General features: G+C 38.1%; 1 protein-coding gene across 5 annotated transcripts in view; it reads left to right on the plus strand.

The window, feature by feature from the left end:
- RAPGEF4 (Rap guanine nucleotide exchange factor 4) overlaps window positions 1-17,568 on the plus strand; it is a 143,247-nt gene that overhangs the window by 93,283 nt on the left and 32,396 nt on the right. For all 5 annotated transcript variants that reach the window (XM_059853117.1, XM_059853118.1, XM_059853119.1 and 2 more), the window contains 7 exons: window positions 3,299-3,383; window positions 6,781-6,841; window positions 7,569-7,645; window positions 8,767-8,913; window positions 9,229-9,344; window positions 12,400-12,488; window positions 14,695-14,773. In XM_059853117.1, the coding sequence (XP_059709100.1) occupies window positions 3,299-3,383; window positions 6,781-6,841; window positions 7,569-7,645; window positions 8,767-8,913; window positions 9,229-9,344; window positions 12,400-12,488; window positions 14,695-14,773 (654 nt within the window). The remainder of the gene's footprint in view (window positions 1-3,298; window positions 3,384-6,780; window positions 6,842-7,568; window positions 7,646-8,766; window positions 8,914-9,228; window positions 9,345-12,399; window positions 12,489-14,694; window positions 14,774-17,568) is intronic.

Genomic DNA, 17,568 nt, shown 5'->3' on the forward strand with positions numbered 1-17,568 from the left:
AAATAAGACAATATTCTTTGATGAGAAGATTACTTTGAGAATTTGATTGTATAATGAAGCTGTTGCTTTGAAAGGTACTTTCTATTGTTCAAAATCTGAAAATCTCTAACAAAAAGTGTCACTTGTTTTGACAGCCAACTTAAAAAATTCTCTGTTTATTACATTAACTGCAGCATTTTAACTGTCAAACTGTGAAAGAATGTTCTATAGTTTAAAAAACAGAATAGAGCTCAGGGAAATTTTTGGCAGGCTCTTGTTGCTATTGTGTTTTTTTTTTCCTTTGGAAACACATATACTGAATGTGAAAATAGCTTTTTGTGAAGTAGCAAACACAGCTCTCTGCTCCTTATAATGGCTGGAGCACAGGTGCAGACCTTGCTTAAGTCCCTGTAAAAATTACTGTAGAATTAATACAGCTCCTCCTTTAGTGTTTCCCCCCTTCAGTATGAAAATATGTCCTGATGGTAAACCCTAATTTAATAGGATGCTATACAAAGCTAAACACAATAATAACAGGAGTCTTTAAAGGAAGAATTGTATTCATCTGACAACAGTATTTAGCTCAGATAATGTTATGGATTACATTCTTTTTTTAATGCCCTAGCCTAAAGTAAGTTAGCAGTGTGACTGAAATAATAAATCTGTGTTATATGTTCTTGGTGGCTTCACTTAACACATTTTTTTCTTAGTAGAGAGCATTTGACACTTAATCACAATGTTATGGGGTCTCTGATCTTTTCCCTTGTTCTTATTATCTGAGAATTTTCTGGTTAGCTGTACAATAAAAATAATCAATGATACTGCTTGGCCATACGTGGCTTATCAATGGCAAAGTACTGTGTTATTGTCAACATCCTAGTCACAGAGAAGCTCGATGTCTCTGACCTTGGTAAATTCTCCAAGCACTGAACAGTTTTTATTGATCACTTAATATCACCTGAGTTCTGTCCATTAATGTGTACCCTCGTTCCCTACCTATTCCACTTATTATCCGCTCTATAACCAGCTATTGCTGTTAGAATGTGTCCCCTGCAGAAACTAGGTCTTTACACAGCAGGATCCTACAAATCAACATCAGTGGGTCACCACACGGGTTTTAAAGACACAGTGATGCCTAATGTCTCTCCACGTGACATCTGCAGGAACAGAAGTAAAGACCGGGTACAGATATGTGCTACAGATTGTCAGTCCTTCCAGTGTGCTAACATAAGAAGCAAATGGACATGCTAAAGGAAGAGTGTGTCCTTTTGTCTTTATGATAGAGGTCTCATATAGTAAGACATCATCCTTTTATCTTTTGACTTAATGTTGAAATTTCTTACTTCGTTACACTGTGTTTTCCAAGATGTACTCATTTTGCAAGAATGTAATAAAATTAAAATTGCTACTTCCCTATTACTTGTTAAAATCTCTGCTTTTTGTTTGCTAGCTAGTACTGGCTTAGTTTTATGCTGTACTTAATTGAGCTGCCCTGCATAAATCACTAGGAGTGTCAGCCTTGTAATTTCAAGCCAGATTCAGAAGCAGTGGAGTATTTTGAGTCGCTAGAGGGCATTGCAGTACCAAACCAATTTCTGGTTTTCCCTTAATAGTTTGATTCTGTATGAGAAAAGAGTAATTTAATCCAAAATGGTTTTTAGCCTAAAGTTGTCTTTAATCTGGTAATAATAAATGCATGTCATTGGTAAGTGAAGAACAGAAGAAAAATAAAACTTGCTTAGCAGAGATGTCAGTTCTCCTTATGTTTTCTGTGACTTCTTCAGTACTTCTTTCATCCAAAAGAAGTCTCCATCCAGTTATTTTTGTCAAAAGATGTAACAGAGCTGGGTACTGTGTCTCACACAAGATGTAGACAGACTGTTGAATCAGGAGGTGACTAGGCAGAAAATCTGTAGAGCAGAGTATTTCTTTATATGGCTTTCCTGATCCTCTAGGTGCTAGTCTCCTTTAATACTGACATTTTAGGAGGAAAACTTCTTTCAGTAAGGAAAACTTCTATCATTATAGTTTTTCTTTTAGGGTTGTCCAAAGATTCAATTGTGCTGTTAATTCTTTTGACACCACACATTGCAGAAAGCAGGGTTTAGAACTGGGCTTGTTGCAATGGTGGAGGATGTAAACCTTCTCATTTGGAACTCCTGCCCCCGGACTGGACTTCTTGTATCCCATCTCCTCTCTTGTATCCCATTCCCATCCTCTCCCTTGTGTCTTTGTTGCTCTTTTCTTTTGTTCTTGGCCTATTGAATTAATTACCTGTAATCTGCTTTTCACAAATCTAAACATTATTGTTTGGAAGTACTTATTCCTGTAAAAATAGCTTGAAATAATGCTTTAAAGGAATTTTTCTTCCTGTGTGTCCATATGTAACTCCAATGTGCTGTCTGAAATTATATGACAGGAGAAATTGTTTTTAGAAAATAATATTGTATTAGATACTGTAACTGAACGGAATCTCGTGGGTGGGAAAAAGATTGGGAGTTACAATCAAGCTCCCACAGTTCCTCCTGTGTGCTGTGTATTAGATCCCCCAAAGCATCTCTGACACACTGCAGTCCCCACAGTATTTATGTCCTTCTTTAACAATCAGAAAATTTTGGGTTGGTTACAGAAATACAATTATTTCAGCCACAGTGCCAGCCTCCTTACCACTCCTTGTGCTAGTGAAGAATTATTCCAACAATGCATTGATGAAGGAATAATTCTTCTCTAGCACAAGCTTCTTGTATTTCTCAGTGAGAAAAGCTGAAACTACTGAGTGGTTCTTATTTATCTTTGTGGCTAAACAGCAGCACTCAGCATTAACGTAGAGCAGGTGTTAGCTGTCCTCCAAGATGCTCTGCTGCATCTCCAATTTGTTCAGCAGAAGTTCACACACTCCTTTACAAACCACTACATCTGTGTTTGCTACAACTAATTAGTACTGCTTGTGAAAAATAGTGCATGCCCCACACTCAGGAGTCCTTTTGAAAGGAACAAATCTTTATGTACCATTTCTGATTTATGTGCCCATTTTATACATATATAGAACACTTGATTTAATCAGAAAAGCTGCCTAATCAGGATCTCTCTAAGGTGGTTGCCATGGCTGCTGCTCAGTGTCATTCAGGTAGCATTCACAGAGTTTCCATCCTTTGTGTGTTTCAGTCCTCCAGCCAGAAACATCATTCAGTCCCTGTTTAGTGAGGATGTACACTTCACTAGACAGTTCAGCAGTATTTTGTGTTGTTTTGTCTTTCTGTGAAGTATTTATTTTGGGTATTTATTGCATTTAGTTATCCCTTTTATATTCTCTCCATAGCCCTGGCCAGAGAACTGTAGATGACTTAGAATTTATATATGAAGAACTTCTCCACATTAAGGCCTTATCTCACCTTTCTACCACAGTAAGTAATTTTAAAAATTATAATTCATCACCTAAAGGGAGGCTCAATTTTTACTTCTGGTTTTACTTCTGACTTTTTTTAAAGTTGGAGAGCCTGTAACTATTTTTGTTTATACTTTCCATGCAAAGAATTTATTCTGTCTGCGAGAATCACCCAAGCACTATACAGGTGTAGGTTGTCTATTTGATATCAGGTTTAATTCTCTTCAAGTATTTCTGCACATCCCCTCACTTGGCACAGGTGCCACTGTCTGGGTCCTTGTCCATGTGTAAATGAAGGTACTGGTACTACTGAATTTTGCAGAAATAATTTCTGTAAGGAGTCTTGGCTTGAACCAGTTAGGAAGAGGAATTATACTGTGGAGAAAGGTGCACTGTGCAGTGCTTTCTGGTTGGAGTTTGGTCATTGAGTGAAAAAAAGCTCATCAGACACTGTCCCCCTGAAGTGGTCAAGAACAGCACAGAGAATCAAGGATAAATGGAATGGACAGGAGAATGCATCTGTTTAAAGTCTCACCACACACTGTGCAGACAACTGAAACAAGCTAAATAGCACTTTACTTGGTAGCAATAACATGTGGATGCTTTCAGAAAAAGGAAATCAGTCAGAAAGTAGATCCGTATTTAACAATACCTTCTTCAGAATCTCTTGTTATTTTCAGTCATTCTCAGTTAGCTTGGACAGATGCAGCTAATTGTGAAGGTGCATTACAGAAAGATAGTATTCCATGCAAACATATAAAAACCTGAACTATGTTTTTCAAAAAAAAAGTAGGCAGTCTGAGTTGGTATCTGAATTACATTGATGTTAAGGAAACTTCCCAGTTTGACTGTTGGTGAGACTCTTGGCAGTCACACTCCCAGCACCAGAGACTGTCACTGCTGGGGCTGGAGCCCCTTCACAGGGGGCAGCTCCAGTGACCTGGCTGGTCCTGCTGAACTCCTGCATGTCCCCCACTCACACAGCCAGACCAGGTTTCCTCACTGCTTCCAGCTTCCACCCCAGGTTTCCCATAGCAGAGCCTTGTATGTCTTGCTCCATAAAGCAATTTATTCACAGTGTAGTAACACAGAAACAGCTCAAGCTGGTGCCTCTGGGAGGGATCCCCAGTAAAGAAGCCCCTGGGCTTTTATCCCCTCACCATCCAAGCATTCACATGTCTCACCCTTCTTCCTGTGTCCTGTGCTCCTGCTGTGTCTCCCAGCTTGCATTCACCTGGCTGGTGCCACTTGTGCTGTGTGCTGTGAAGAGGGCTGGCAGTCCATGGCCTCTTGTCTCTGGGCTCCCACTCAGAGCTCAGTCTGCAGACAAACTGCAGCTTGCAAACCAAGGTACCTGCAGAGTTAACCTGCTCTAGATGTATTCCTCCACATCCAAAAGCCTTAAAAATCCCTGGAATGTAGAGAAAAGAGAAATTAAAGAAAGACTACTCTAAGAAATGACCCTTTAAAAGTTAAACAAAAGAAACTATCCAGGATAGACAGATATTGAGACGGAGTGGAGAAAATTCTCGATACAGTGGACATAACCCAGAACAAAAGAATTTGAAACACAAAATATTTTCAGCTCAGAAGAAAATCAGACTTGAGGTCAGATACCACAGCAAGTACCATATGGAACAAGTATGGAAAATGATACAAGCTGCAAAAAATACTTGGCATTTTGAAGTACAGATGATTCCATGGTTTTAGTAAGAATATTGAAATGCCAGCTTATTATGTGCATCATGAACTGAAGAAGAAGATAGAAGCTAAGACTAGCTTAGAGGAAGTCTTCAGAGGAACAACAGATAGCATTGCTTCTATGAACCAGAAGATTAATGACCAATCAACTTGAAAGGAAATGGAATGTTGAATTTATTTTAAGTAAGGCATAATTCCTAAAGTAGTAAGTTTTCTTGATATGCCACAAGCAGTAGAAAGTAGAACGGATAAAGCTCAAGTCTCATGGTGTTGAACTAATTCCTGCTAAAGAAGCCTGTGAAGTTAATGTACAAATGATGAACAATTATATAACACAGTGTTAAAAACAAGTCAAACCTTGGGCTTCATCAAGTGGATTCATTCACAGCAAAGGCCAATGACTGAAACAACTGAAAAGACATCTGAGGACATAAATGGATAGGAATGCTCTCTGCTGTGTGCAGAACAGTGCTAATGGGGTTGTATTTCCTGGAGTTATGAAAGTATCATTGCCTTTGAGCAGAAGTTATAAAGGAGTTTGGTGAGCTAAGTGTTACAGAAATCACAGGCCTCTGAGTGTGTTCACTGGTCAGTGTACTTTTAGAAACCTGTCCAAGCACCTCTATTTATTTCTCTTTTTCTCCAGGCTTCAAAAAGGGAGTGCTTTCCTCTGATTGTCAGGAAGGAGTTCTAGGAGAGGTGGCAGGCGTGGTATGTTTGTTCTTGGTGCCTGAGCACCAAGGTTGGGTGGGTGCCCAAATTTTTCCACCCATCTTAGGAGATGCAGCCATCAGATTCTCATTTGGATTTTGTCCAGAATTTGAGAGTTCCTTCCCAAGTCTTTCTTCGTGGCCTATTTTTTTTTTTTTTATTTAATTTAAACAAATGAGACAGTGGTGTGAAAATACTACTAGTAAATAGATGTTGAGGCCAGCTTTTGATCTGTATTTAGCATGATTACGTTACATGGTAGTACCTCTGAAAAACGGCTTGTCACCAGCTGATATTCTCCAAATAAGTGAATCCTGCTGCTTGGAAATTGGCCTCTAAGTTCTTGGAGATTTGTAGTTATATGAAGAGAAACATAAAACACTGAAGAACTCAGGATCTTACAAGATTCCTAGTGCTTCTGCTATTTGTGGCAGTAACACAGTGTTTACAGTGACAAAAAGCAGTTGTAAGCAGTGTCTCACTAGAAACAAGGAGCCAGCTGACAACAAGGGCAGTGTCCTGTTCCTGGAAGAGGTACTGAGCTGGATGCTTTGCCTGGGAAGCTGTCAGGCAGAGAGGGGACTCAGCAAGTCCAGATGGCTGTGCCTCTCAGCTTGACACAGCAGAAGCACAGACTTACGTCAGTCTGAACCAGATTCCCCAGGAGAGAGCAGGAATACTTCCATGGGGTAGTTGACAATCACTAGCTATCTTCTGTAACAGATTAACTACTGCCATTTGAAACTTCTTGTCTTGTTAATCAGTGATGGTCATTTCACATGTGTGTGTACAAAGAAAGATGCCCTTGTCTGAGCCATTTGGAGCCAGGAAATGTAGCTCTGTAAAGCCAATCAGTAGGAATTAGGAGATCAAGTGAAGCAGACCAATGACTGATCAATGATGCAGAGGGAAGGAAAGTACAAAGGGGCTATATTATGTGACCTCATCACCAGGAGGAATGAGATACATATAATAACAACTATAATTTCTCTTTCTATTTTAAGGTAAAACGGGAATTAGCAGGTGTCCTCATTTTTGAGTCACATCCCAAAGCAGGAACAGTGTGTAAGTAAATTGAATCCTGTCAGATCTCTTTCTCACCTGTGCTATGAATATTTAAATTCCTAATGTTTAAATGACAAGAGCAAAACTTGGATGCATTCTTCAACTTGATCGTCACTTCATGTTTAAAACCTAGGGTAATAAGTGTTAGCTTATTCTGTTGCCAAATGCGGAGACAATACCAAAATTAATTCTTTATCCTTGGTTGAGTGTATGTAACACAATTTGGGTGTGTTTTTATCTAGAATTTTTGTTTGACCAATCTCTACTTAAAATGTATTTTAATATAATCCTGTATTAAAAAAAATCTTCCTGCACAAAATAAAGCATTTAAAATAGTAGATAACCCAGACATGTTAATACTGAGACAATTTAGCAAATGAATATTAAATTCACAGCTGCTAGAGAACTAGGTTAGAATGTGGTGCTACTAGTGGGGTCTAACCTGTGTGCTAATTAGTAATTGATAACCTGACATATTGATAAAGTAGTTGGAGCTGTCGTAGAAAAGAAAAGCAACTTTCACATGAGTGTAATAACATAACTATGTGGTATGAATTTTTTTTTCTAAATTCTGAAGGCAATTGCTTTTAAAATCATGGTATGCCGTTTTGTAAGGTACACATTTATATGACTGTAGAGTTACCTTGAATTTTATTGGGTGAAGAATCTGGCCCATTTATATTTTGAATAACTATATTCTAACCATAAAATCTTTTCTCTCTTGTAGTATTTAATCAGGGAGAAGAAGGTACTTCTTGGTACATTATCCTAAAGGGATCAGTAAACGTAGTCATTTATGGCAAGGTATTTTTTTCAGAAGCTATTTTGTATGATTGTTATTATTGAAATTCTAAGAGCAAACATTGAAGGAATACAGTCTAATTTAGAGTGAAATTGCTTTGTCTGACAAAATAAATAGATTGTAATTTTATTAAGAAATGATCCAGTGGTTTCACTGATTATACTTCCAGTAGATTGCTCTATAATTTTGGGATATATTACACAGTTTCTGACTATAATCCATCAGAGTTACATCAGTATCTTTAGGACAAAGTAATTTGCTGGAATTTGGTGGATTGCCAGACTTCTCTGTCATGGGGGTTTTGCCCCATCTCTTTACCACCATGTTGTCATGCATTTGGATGACTTACTGTTCTCATGCGTGTCTGACAAAAGTACTGCTTTGTGACTGCTGGTTCTCAGGTTGGTTGAAGCTCTTCCAAATTTATGCCAGCATTCATTTTAGTTAAGCCATAGACCAAAAAGCATCTTTATTAAATTTCCTGTTTATGAGAGAGATTTTTCAAGGCAAAAAAAGGAGATATTGGTACACAGGAATCCCTTGAGTCTTAAACCCTACTCCTCATTGATTTCTCATTCAGTGACTGAGAATCCTCCATTTGAAAACAAAGCATTTCACCAAAATCCAGCACTAGTGATAAGGGCCCTGGTGATAAGTCTGTTCCTAAGTAACACATATTTAGCCATGTTTTTTGCATCACTGGGTGGGCCAGATCCTCTGTTACTGTGAATTGGAGGAAACAGAGTGCTGCTGATGTACAACAGCTGTAGATATGTTGTTCTATGTTGATTCTGCAATTTTGATTTTATTTTTTAGGGCCTCTATAAATAAAAAACAAAATACTTGACAACCTTCTGTCTTCAGCAGGCTGAGAAGAGACGAGTCTTTCAAGCTCAATGCAATTTCATAGAACAAGCTGATTCTTTTCTGTTCTTGCCTCTCTTTAGTAATAGTAATAACCAGCTATCAAGTATTGTTTCCTAGTCATTATTTTGGCTGTTGATTTCCTGCCAAATAGATTTATTTTGGTGTTTGATTGGGAAGTCCAGTGTTTGTACAAGGACTTTCAATAGAATCCAGAGTAATGATGGGTTTCTGCATGTAAATGTTTTGCTCTGTGCAGGGTGTGGTATGTACTCTACATGAAGGAGATGATTTTGGCAAGTTAGCACTTGTGAATGATGCTCCCAGAGCAGCATCCATTGTTCTGCGGGAAGACAACTGCCACTTCTTGAGAGTAGATAAGGAGGACTTCAACAGGATCCTTAGGGTAAGAGTGGGAAGGGCTGCCCTCAGCGTGATATCAGAACTTGCAAGTTCTTCCAGAGGCTGTCATTTCTATGAATATATTAATATTAGTAACTTTGTTTGTAGTATGTCTAATTGTAGAACAGAGATGAGACAGTCTAGAAGGTCACATAAAGAATATGATTCTGCCTGTGAGAAAACCAGAATAAAGACAGATAAAGACAGAGAGAAAGAACCAACACAAGTATTTTGTGTTTGAAAGTCATGCAGTTTGTTAGAGTAACTAACCAGGGAAATCAAGTGCAGGCATATTTATTAAAAGTAACTTGTCTTGCAGGATGTGGAAGCAAATACAGTAAGACTCAAAGAACATGACCAAGATGTCTTGGTGTTGGAGAAGATCCCAGCAGGAAACAGAATTTCTAATCAAGGAAATTCACAGCCACAGCACAAGTATGTTTTCATTCAGTAGTGCAAATGTCAGACAATTATTAACCTTTTCAAATGGTGCTATTATCCAAACAATAGCATATTCCCTTTCAGTGGAAGACTGCAGTGCATATAAAGGTTTTCTTTTTTTAGTCATCAGCACATGCCCCATACTCAATAATATATCCATTTCTAGCAGCACACCAGCTCTATGTCTTTACACAATAATTCCCTGAAGATCTCAGTGTAAATACTTACCTCAAGAAATAGCTTCCAAATAGACTAAGATTGATGAAACCTTATTAATCTGAGTTACTGTGTAAAAGATGGGAGGAAAATACATTGTTTTATTGTTAAGTACAGATTTTTTTTTTTGTATTTTGAGCTCTAGATGCTAGGAAGAGTTTGCTATGCACAATTTATATACAATACAAAGATCTCATGCAATGAAAGTTGCAGAGCTTATCTTACAGAATAGTTTAGCGCTGTAATAACAATATTAACTATATTTTCCTTTCTTACTGAAAAGGAATAAGTACAATTCTGTTTGGATACTACTGTGATAAGAGTAGAGTGAGGCTATTATCATTCTGAACCTTGGTAAAACCCCTAAAGGCTTTGTAAATGTGTCATTTGCAAATGGATACACAATTTTCTTCAGAAGCATTCAAACAATTTCAACAAGTTTTGAATCCTTTACCCTGAACCTCACTTTCTCTGAAAAAAGAGCCAATTTGTTGTGCAATACTTTGGGTACAGTTTTTATCTCATCTGGGATTTCATACACTTATTTTATCTGCATGACTGACTGTAAAGATTTATAAAGATCTGTGAGGGTTGCATAAGCCATTCCTTGCATTTTATATACATATTTCACATTTTTCAGGAACTTCTATTTTATTTTTCACTTGATCTATTAAAACATCTAGAAAAACAATCTATGCTACCAGGTAACTGTGTACTCTTTCTTTGCCCAAATAAAGGGAACTTGACCTTAGCCAGTGGATTTGCATCAGCAACTGCAATGCACAGCAGCTTGGTCATAGGTTTAAATCCATTTTCTTGGGTCTGACACATTTTTCATGCTTCCAAAATTGGATTTGAACATTTTGAAACACTGCCTTCCTTGCAAACTCTTTGCACCGGTGTTACTTGTATTATTTAACATTTTCAGAATTTGATAAAAATAGCCAGAGATATTATGGTAAATGGTTAAGTTAGGCCTTACATACCAGGAATATTTTCAGGTAAAGCTCAGAATTTCGTTTCTATAAATATTTTGCTCATTTGGTCAGGTTTTGGGTACTGTAAATGTGCCAGCAAGGGAGCTTTTGCTGATAACTATGACCAATAGACATAAGCTACCCAAAAGAGGAAGTTAGCCTGAAGGTTCACTGCCTGCTTTTCACAAGTTGGGTCACTTTGTTAATACTGTGTTGGCAGTGTCTTTATTTTTAAAGTCTTCAAAGTGAGTTCACTGGGTCTGAGGATGATGTTTCTTTTCTTAGGAAACAGAGTAAGTGGCTACATTTATGTTTGAGAGACCAAACCAAAATTACCAAAGGTTCTTGATTTCCAGAATGTATTACTGGAATGTGTTAGTTGAGTGTTCAGTACTTTTGAGAATGACTGCCCAAAAGAGAAGCTTATCAGGCACCTCTTCTCAGGAAAGAACTAATTTTCTCATCTTAGCCTTGGGGGAAACTTCATTTTGGGAGCAGTTCATTTCCTTGGGGGTAACTTCATTTTGGTTCCAGTTTGGATTCCAGTGCCTCCTCTACGGAGGAGACAGAGCTCCTAGCCAGCTCCCTGAGCTGTGCTTTCAAACAGTGCCAGTTTTGCTTGGGAGGACTGGCTCTGAAGTTACCACTCCCAAGATCTAACTCTTTATGGGTGATCACACTCATGCAGCATGAATTCAGCAGCCCTGCAAGTCGCTTCACTGTTCATTTCCACTTTCATATTCAGAGTACAGCAACCTGTGATTTCTCTGCTTCACTCACTTAGATACTTGGTTAGTATCTCTGTGAGAATGTGCACTGGCTTAACAAGTGTTTGTGTTCTTGGGACATCAATACAGTTCTTCCAAAGAGGTTGGCAGGTAAAAGAACTGTGACGGTCAGTGCTCAAAGTGAGGAGGAGCTCCCAGGAGCTCAGCTCCACCACTTATTTCTCAGCAGGAGCAGAGTACCTTCACTTCTCAGGGTTTTTTTCTTTCTTTTTTTTCTTTTATTTTTTTTTAAGTTTCATACTTTATCAGTTGAATTCCAAAAAAAAAAAAAAGAAAGAAAAAAAAGATGGAAAGATTGAAAGAATGGAGGGAAATATTAAAAAAAAATCTGATCCATGAGAAAAGAGAAAAAAAAGATGACAAGTTTTCCAATATCATATTGTATTCTGCTGGTACTTAAAATCTTGCCAGTGTTTTTGCATGAAGGAGAAAAACCTGGCTGTTGCACTAGTTCTCTCACCTCACTAAACTAATTCCAGGAAATGGTACAATTCTCAGTTTATTGACTTGAAACATTTACTTCAGCTATGCAAGGTGTTGCACAAATGTGAGGATACAGTGTGCTCTCTCTTTATCTGCCCCCACCTTCCCAGACCAACCTGTGTCAGGGATGCTGAAGGAAACTGTTTCCTTGCTCTGGCACTGATACACACTAGCTCCTATTTCAGGCTCATAATGAGCCTGTTAAGATCCTTTAAAGACTGCAAGTTGTTGTTGTACTGAGATAGTTGTTCTCAGTGGAGGAGCGTTTCTGCTTGTACTTCTCTGAGTTTGGGCCATTGCAGCTCTGCTGACTGTGCTGTGCTTGTGGTGGTCTTATACTTGTGTGGGGAGGGGAGGGGGCTGTCTCTCATCCCTGGGCAGGGTGGAGAATGTTATTGTTAAGGTTTACAAGGGGAAGCTAGTAAAGATTGTGAGGGCTTTTGGCCTAAGCACGCAGAGATTCTGGTCAGGGCAAGTGTTTGGCACACAGCAGCACAACGGTCCTGATCTTCTTGCTGGTACACAATTATTTCTTGATTAGCTCTTTTGGCTGTGAGATGCTAACTGCTCCTTTCCCTCCCTCAGGTACATTGTGATGTCAGGAACCCCAGAGAAAATTTTAGAGCACTTTCTAGAAACCATGCGCCTTGAAGCAACTCTGAATGAAGCAACAGGTATCTACATGGCAGCAGCTGTTTTATTATTACCCTAGAAGATGGATTTGCTGTGGGAACACTGCTTTGAAAAGCCCCTATAGTGGTGGTTTTTCCCAGAAGAACTGTCTGCTGCTCTGAAACAACCCCAAGAGAATTAAGGAGATCCAGAATTAAAAATAGCAATCCACTTTTCCAAGCCTGCTCTATTGTGTTTGTGCTTTAAGGTCATGGTAGAGCAGCAAAATCCTCCAAGATGCCAGATCAGCACTTATGGCTTTAATCAGGCACAGCCATAAAGCCTGGACAGAGCACCCCGTTAGTAACAGTACCCCTTGTTCTGGAGGTCACTGTGAAATAGGCTGATACTTCCAGACATTACGTTGTGCTGCCATAAGTATTCTCACATCTTTACATCACATTTAAAGTATCACAATTCAAATTTTGTGTTTGTGATATTTTCCCATATGCAGGGAAAAAACAATTGTTACTCAAAGGAGAACTTGGCACAGCATGGGCCGAGTCCCAAGAATGCAGGTGGCTGCATCTGCACTTAGTGGGCTGCTCTTCATTAGTGTACAGAGAACAGAGAATTTACATCTAGGGATGGTAATATTTGCAGACTTACATTTTAGTTAGTAATTTAATTTTTGAAGAATCTGACACAAAAAATCCTCATAATTTTCATAAAGTAATACATAAACATATAATAAACTATATAGCACTGCTTTTGCAAGTTCTTTTTGCACTATAGATATCTGCAAAGTATATATTCAAAAGTGTTCTTAAATCCAATTAATCTGTTATGGACCTCAAAGTATTGGAGAAACCTGTATAGAGGTCTATAAATGGTGGAATTAGTGAAAAATTACAGAAGTCCTTTTAAAGTGTATGTTTTCACTACTTTAAAGACAGAAATAAAAGGGATCCTTTTCATAGATACCTGTTTACTAGAATTTCAAGCAGAGTATTTTTCTTCAGGCTTGCAGCCATATAATTGCAAGTTTGCCATCCACAGTATGCATGTATTATATATTTTTCAAAACAAATTATTTTTTAAATATTTTAATTTTTTTTTTTGTCAAAACATCTAGTGACTAGATTGTACCTATATCCCAATACAATATAATGTGTCACAATTCATAAAGTTAGTTTTAGGATATAGGATCACAGAATGCTGGAAAACTGAATTTTTTGTTTATGCATTCCTTTAATTTAAGAGTATTTAAAAACCAGTTTGCTCTGGGTATTACATTGAAAAAGTGCTGCCCTTCCAGAGGTGAGTTTTTTCAACTGAGAGATACTTTCATATAGGAAGTGGAAGCAATGATGTAATATTCTATTGCACAGTTGTCTTCATATTTCTTCTGCCATTCCTTACAATGTTTGTAAATGTTTCTGTTATCTCAGAAGTTGCACTCTAGAAATAATACCCTAGGGTATTGTGTTCAGTGTTTCTCAGTGATTCCATATAAGCCTGCCAAATTCATTCTGGCCTCTGCAGCCAGGCTTTATAAATCCTTCTTGTTGTAACAAATACAAAGATAAGGCAAACTGGGATTTACACCAGCACTATCACAGGTCATTTCAGCAGGAAAAACAGCGTGCTGGGTTTTGCCAGAGAACATGTCAGTCATATTGTTTATATACATTTTAATTTAAATGTAGCAGCTGTGATACCTTTGTCTCATAATAAACCCAGAAATTTGACTGTCCATTTATCTCTTTTAGGCATTCTACTCAGTGCTAGGAAATCAGCAAAGAATGAAATTTTTTGTCTTTTCCTGTGTAGGATATACTAAGTGTGCTGCCTGGTATTGTAACTGCTAAAGCCAAATGTTACAACTCTCTCTAGTTTCCCAGGTGTGAAAGGCCTAATTCTTCCTTGCATGGAGCTCCACACTTGTAGGGAAGTGTATCCAAATATTTCACTTCAGCACAGATGTGGGGCTTTTTGCTGTGCCAGAATTCTCTTTGACACTGGCAAACGTCTGTAAACAATAAAATTAATGCAATAAAATTCATGCAGACAAGACTAGAAGATGAATATTATAGCTCATATTTGTTCATTACCCTTTTTTGTACCTAATGCCTACAAAGTGCAAAAAGAACACTATTATCTGCAGAGGGCTAATAAGATCATTCAGATGAAAGAAAACTCATCTTTGACACCCCCAAGCAGTTTGCAGAGGCTTAATTGACTGTTTTCTTTCTTTTGTTTTCACAGATTCTGTTTTACAGGATTTTATTATGATGCACTGTGTTTTTATGCCAAATAGTCAGCTCTGCCCAGCCTTGATGGCACAATATCCTTTTTGAAGAGAAAAGTTAAGTCTCTTTAGCCATTATACCTAGCAGTGATGAAAGTGAAGCTTCCCTCTCAAGAAGTACATCACATCCCATGGAGGCTGTGCCTTGTGAGTAGATTCTCAGTGTCTGACTAGCAGCTGTCCATAGCTCAACAACTCTGAAATGGATGGTGTATAACTCATGATGAGATACAGTACAGACCATGAAAACTATATTTCCTGTGGTGATTACTGTTCCAAGGGAAATAAATGTACTGTCCCTCCACCAAATAAGTGAAAATACATAAAACTTTGGGTAACTCTTCCTGTATCTTTCCTGTCTTTCTTGGGTTTTGCTGAACTACAGCATCTACTTTTTAACTGGGATAGTTATGACTTAGTGATTTCAGTGGTCCAGTTTACAGATTGCAAACTGCGAACTGTCTCTAGCAAGAGGCTGCCTGAACTTGTAGACCTGTGGGTAAGTAGTTCCTAGAAACTGTCATAATTGTCATGAAAAAGTAGTGATAATCTGTAATAATAGTCCATAGCATATGCAAACAAACTGTAAGAAACTTCAATTGGATGTGAATACTAGGAGATGAAATCTTAATAGTGGAGAGCATTGAGAGCTGGGAGTGATTCTCGTCCTGTCTGCATGTTCACAGGAGTCTGTGAAATGTCCATCTGTCAATTACAGGCAGATTGTTTAGTATGAGGAGCTGTTGGAGAGTTTTCCTTGTGCACAGTGACTTGAAGCTATCAAGTAACTGGGAACATTAAATAAACATATAATGTTTTCTGTTTTATAGAATTCTGACAGGGGTATAATAACTTCAGCTCCCTATTTATTTGTTTTGAATTGCAATGGTGTGAAAGTGCTTTCCTTCAAGCTCAGTGGGGCGAGTGACATCTGGGAAAGCTCACCTCCTGAAACCACAAAATAGAGCATTGTGTCCTTGTCTGGCAAGTTTGAGAATCCATTTGTGTTACTCCTAGCGAGGAGAGTAATTGTTTTGAAAACCTTTGGACCCATGAAACTGGTCTGTAGAAATTGTTCACACACCTGAAACAAACAGATTTTCCAAAATCACATTGTTTTGGATTTCAAAAGTATTATGAAATGCTGCTGCTGACAGCACTGAGAGGGGAAGAAAGGGCAGCACTTTTAATGTTTGGGGGTTTTTGTCCTGATTCTCTTAGCTCATATTATTCATTCAGTCTATTTGAGATACAGGCTTCTCTATCCTCAGTTATAATTGAATACCTCTATCCAACAACTGGGAAAATCAGACCCATAAGCAAAATGTACCTCATTCTTTACAGGGGAAAAGCTTTTCTGGTAATCAAAGTTAAGGATAATTACACTTAAGGATAAATACTCACTTGTGATGAAATCTGTTCTGGATAGGATGCTGAGACCATGGTCTTCAGTGGGTCATGGCAAGCATCATGTTAATTCTTTTCAGAGAGGAGCTGGAAGTAGCTGGTATCCTACTGCTTTAGTGTTAGCTTTCCTGGAGCTGAATTATTATTTATTTGGTCCATTTTGAATATGGAAAAGCTAACTGTGCTTTGTTGATTGTACCATTGAAATTTATTGTTGGAGTTGAAAGGTTCCTAACAAAGCTCATCTTTTTGGAGCAAAATCACCCTACAAAAGTGTTTGCCAGTGCTGTGAGACTGAGAGCTTAGTTATGCTCAATGAGGAAATTAAAACAGAAAAAGAAGAAAAGTTGATTCAGTCGGTGACTTTTTACTTTAGCTCCCAATTTTGAATCAAAACAAGTCTATTTCCCTACACCCACTTAGGATACTGTTTTAGCTGGCAGCATGCAAGTATAAGTAGAGCTAGACCACTGAAGTGCTTTCAAGTATAGTACAGAGTATAAATTATTTAGGTTTTCACTTGTTTTACAGCAGTCATTTGTAAGTTATTTTAATCCTAAAAGGAATGGACAGGTGCCCCATTTTGTCCAAGTAACATTATTGCTTGCTGTGGATTCCATGCTTATTCTGTGCTGTCCTTCAGCACACCAAGTCTTTTTCAGTCATTAAAGAATATAGATCCTGCAATATGAAAAATAATCACTTCTGTTTTATAGGGAGGCAAAGCATGCTCCCCTGTCCTGGATCAGGATATAAGTCCTGTGTGTTGGACCAAGGCCCCTATTTCCCTCTTCTTCACAGAACAGAAACAGACAAACTCTCAGAGCTACAGCTTGTCAGAGGAAGGCAGGACAAGGCCTGAAAGAAAACCTGAAATAGAGCAGCAACTCCAAAAGTGACCTTGATTTAGTGCAAGTGTGTAAGGATGTGTGCAGGGGTGAACCTGTAAAGGACCACTGTCTAAATACTTGCAGAGTATAAATTCCTCTTTTGCTCTCTGTTGATGATAGCTCTTCAGCACATTTCTCCTTTACCATTGTGCCACCAAAACAGTTTGCATTCTGTTGTAGCAATGATCTTGCACAGCTCCTGATACAGCTGGGTCTTCCTATACAGGGAAGAACAGCCTTCAGAATTGCTTCAATTTCTTTGCACATGCTAGGGAAAATTAGAAATATGTGTATATATTGAGCTCTAACCATATTGGTGTTGATAAATATTTTGCAATTATCTGACACTTGTTGCAAGTATACATCACAGTTTATTTCTGACTGCAGTCTGTAGTGAAGCTGCATCCTGAGGATCACAAAAATATGAGAACCTTTCATTGAATTTCTCTGTGATAATGTTAATAAAAGAGAAATCAATGTAAATGAGCAGTAAAAATACAAAAAAATTACCAGTGCCTGTGGTGAGTCAGGTAA

Source organism: Haemorhous mexicanus, chromosome 8 (assembly GCF_027477595.1).
Source record: "Haemorhous mexicanus isolate bHaeMex1 chromosome 8, bHaeMex1.pri, whole genome shotgun sequence".
NCBI classification, from domain to species: Eukaryota; Metazoa; Chordata; class Aves; order Passeriformes; family Fringillidae; genus Haemorhous; species Haemorhous mexicanus.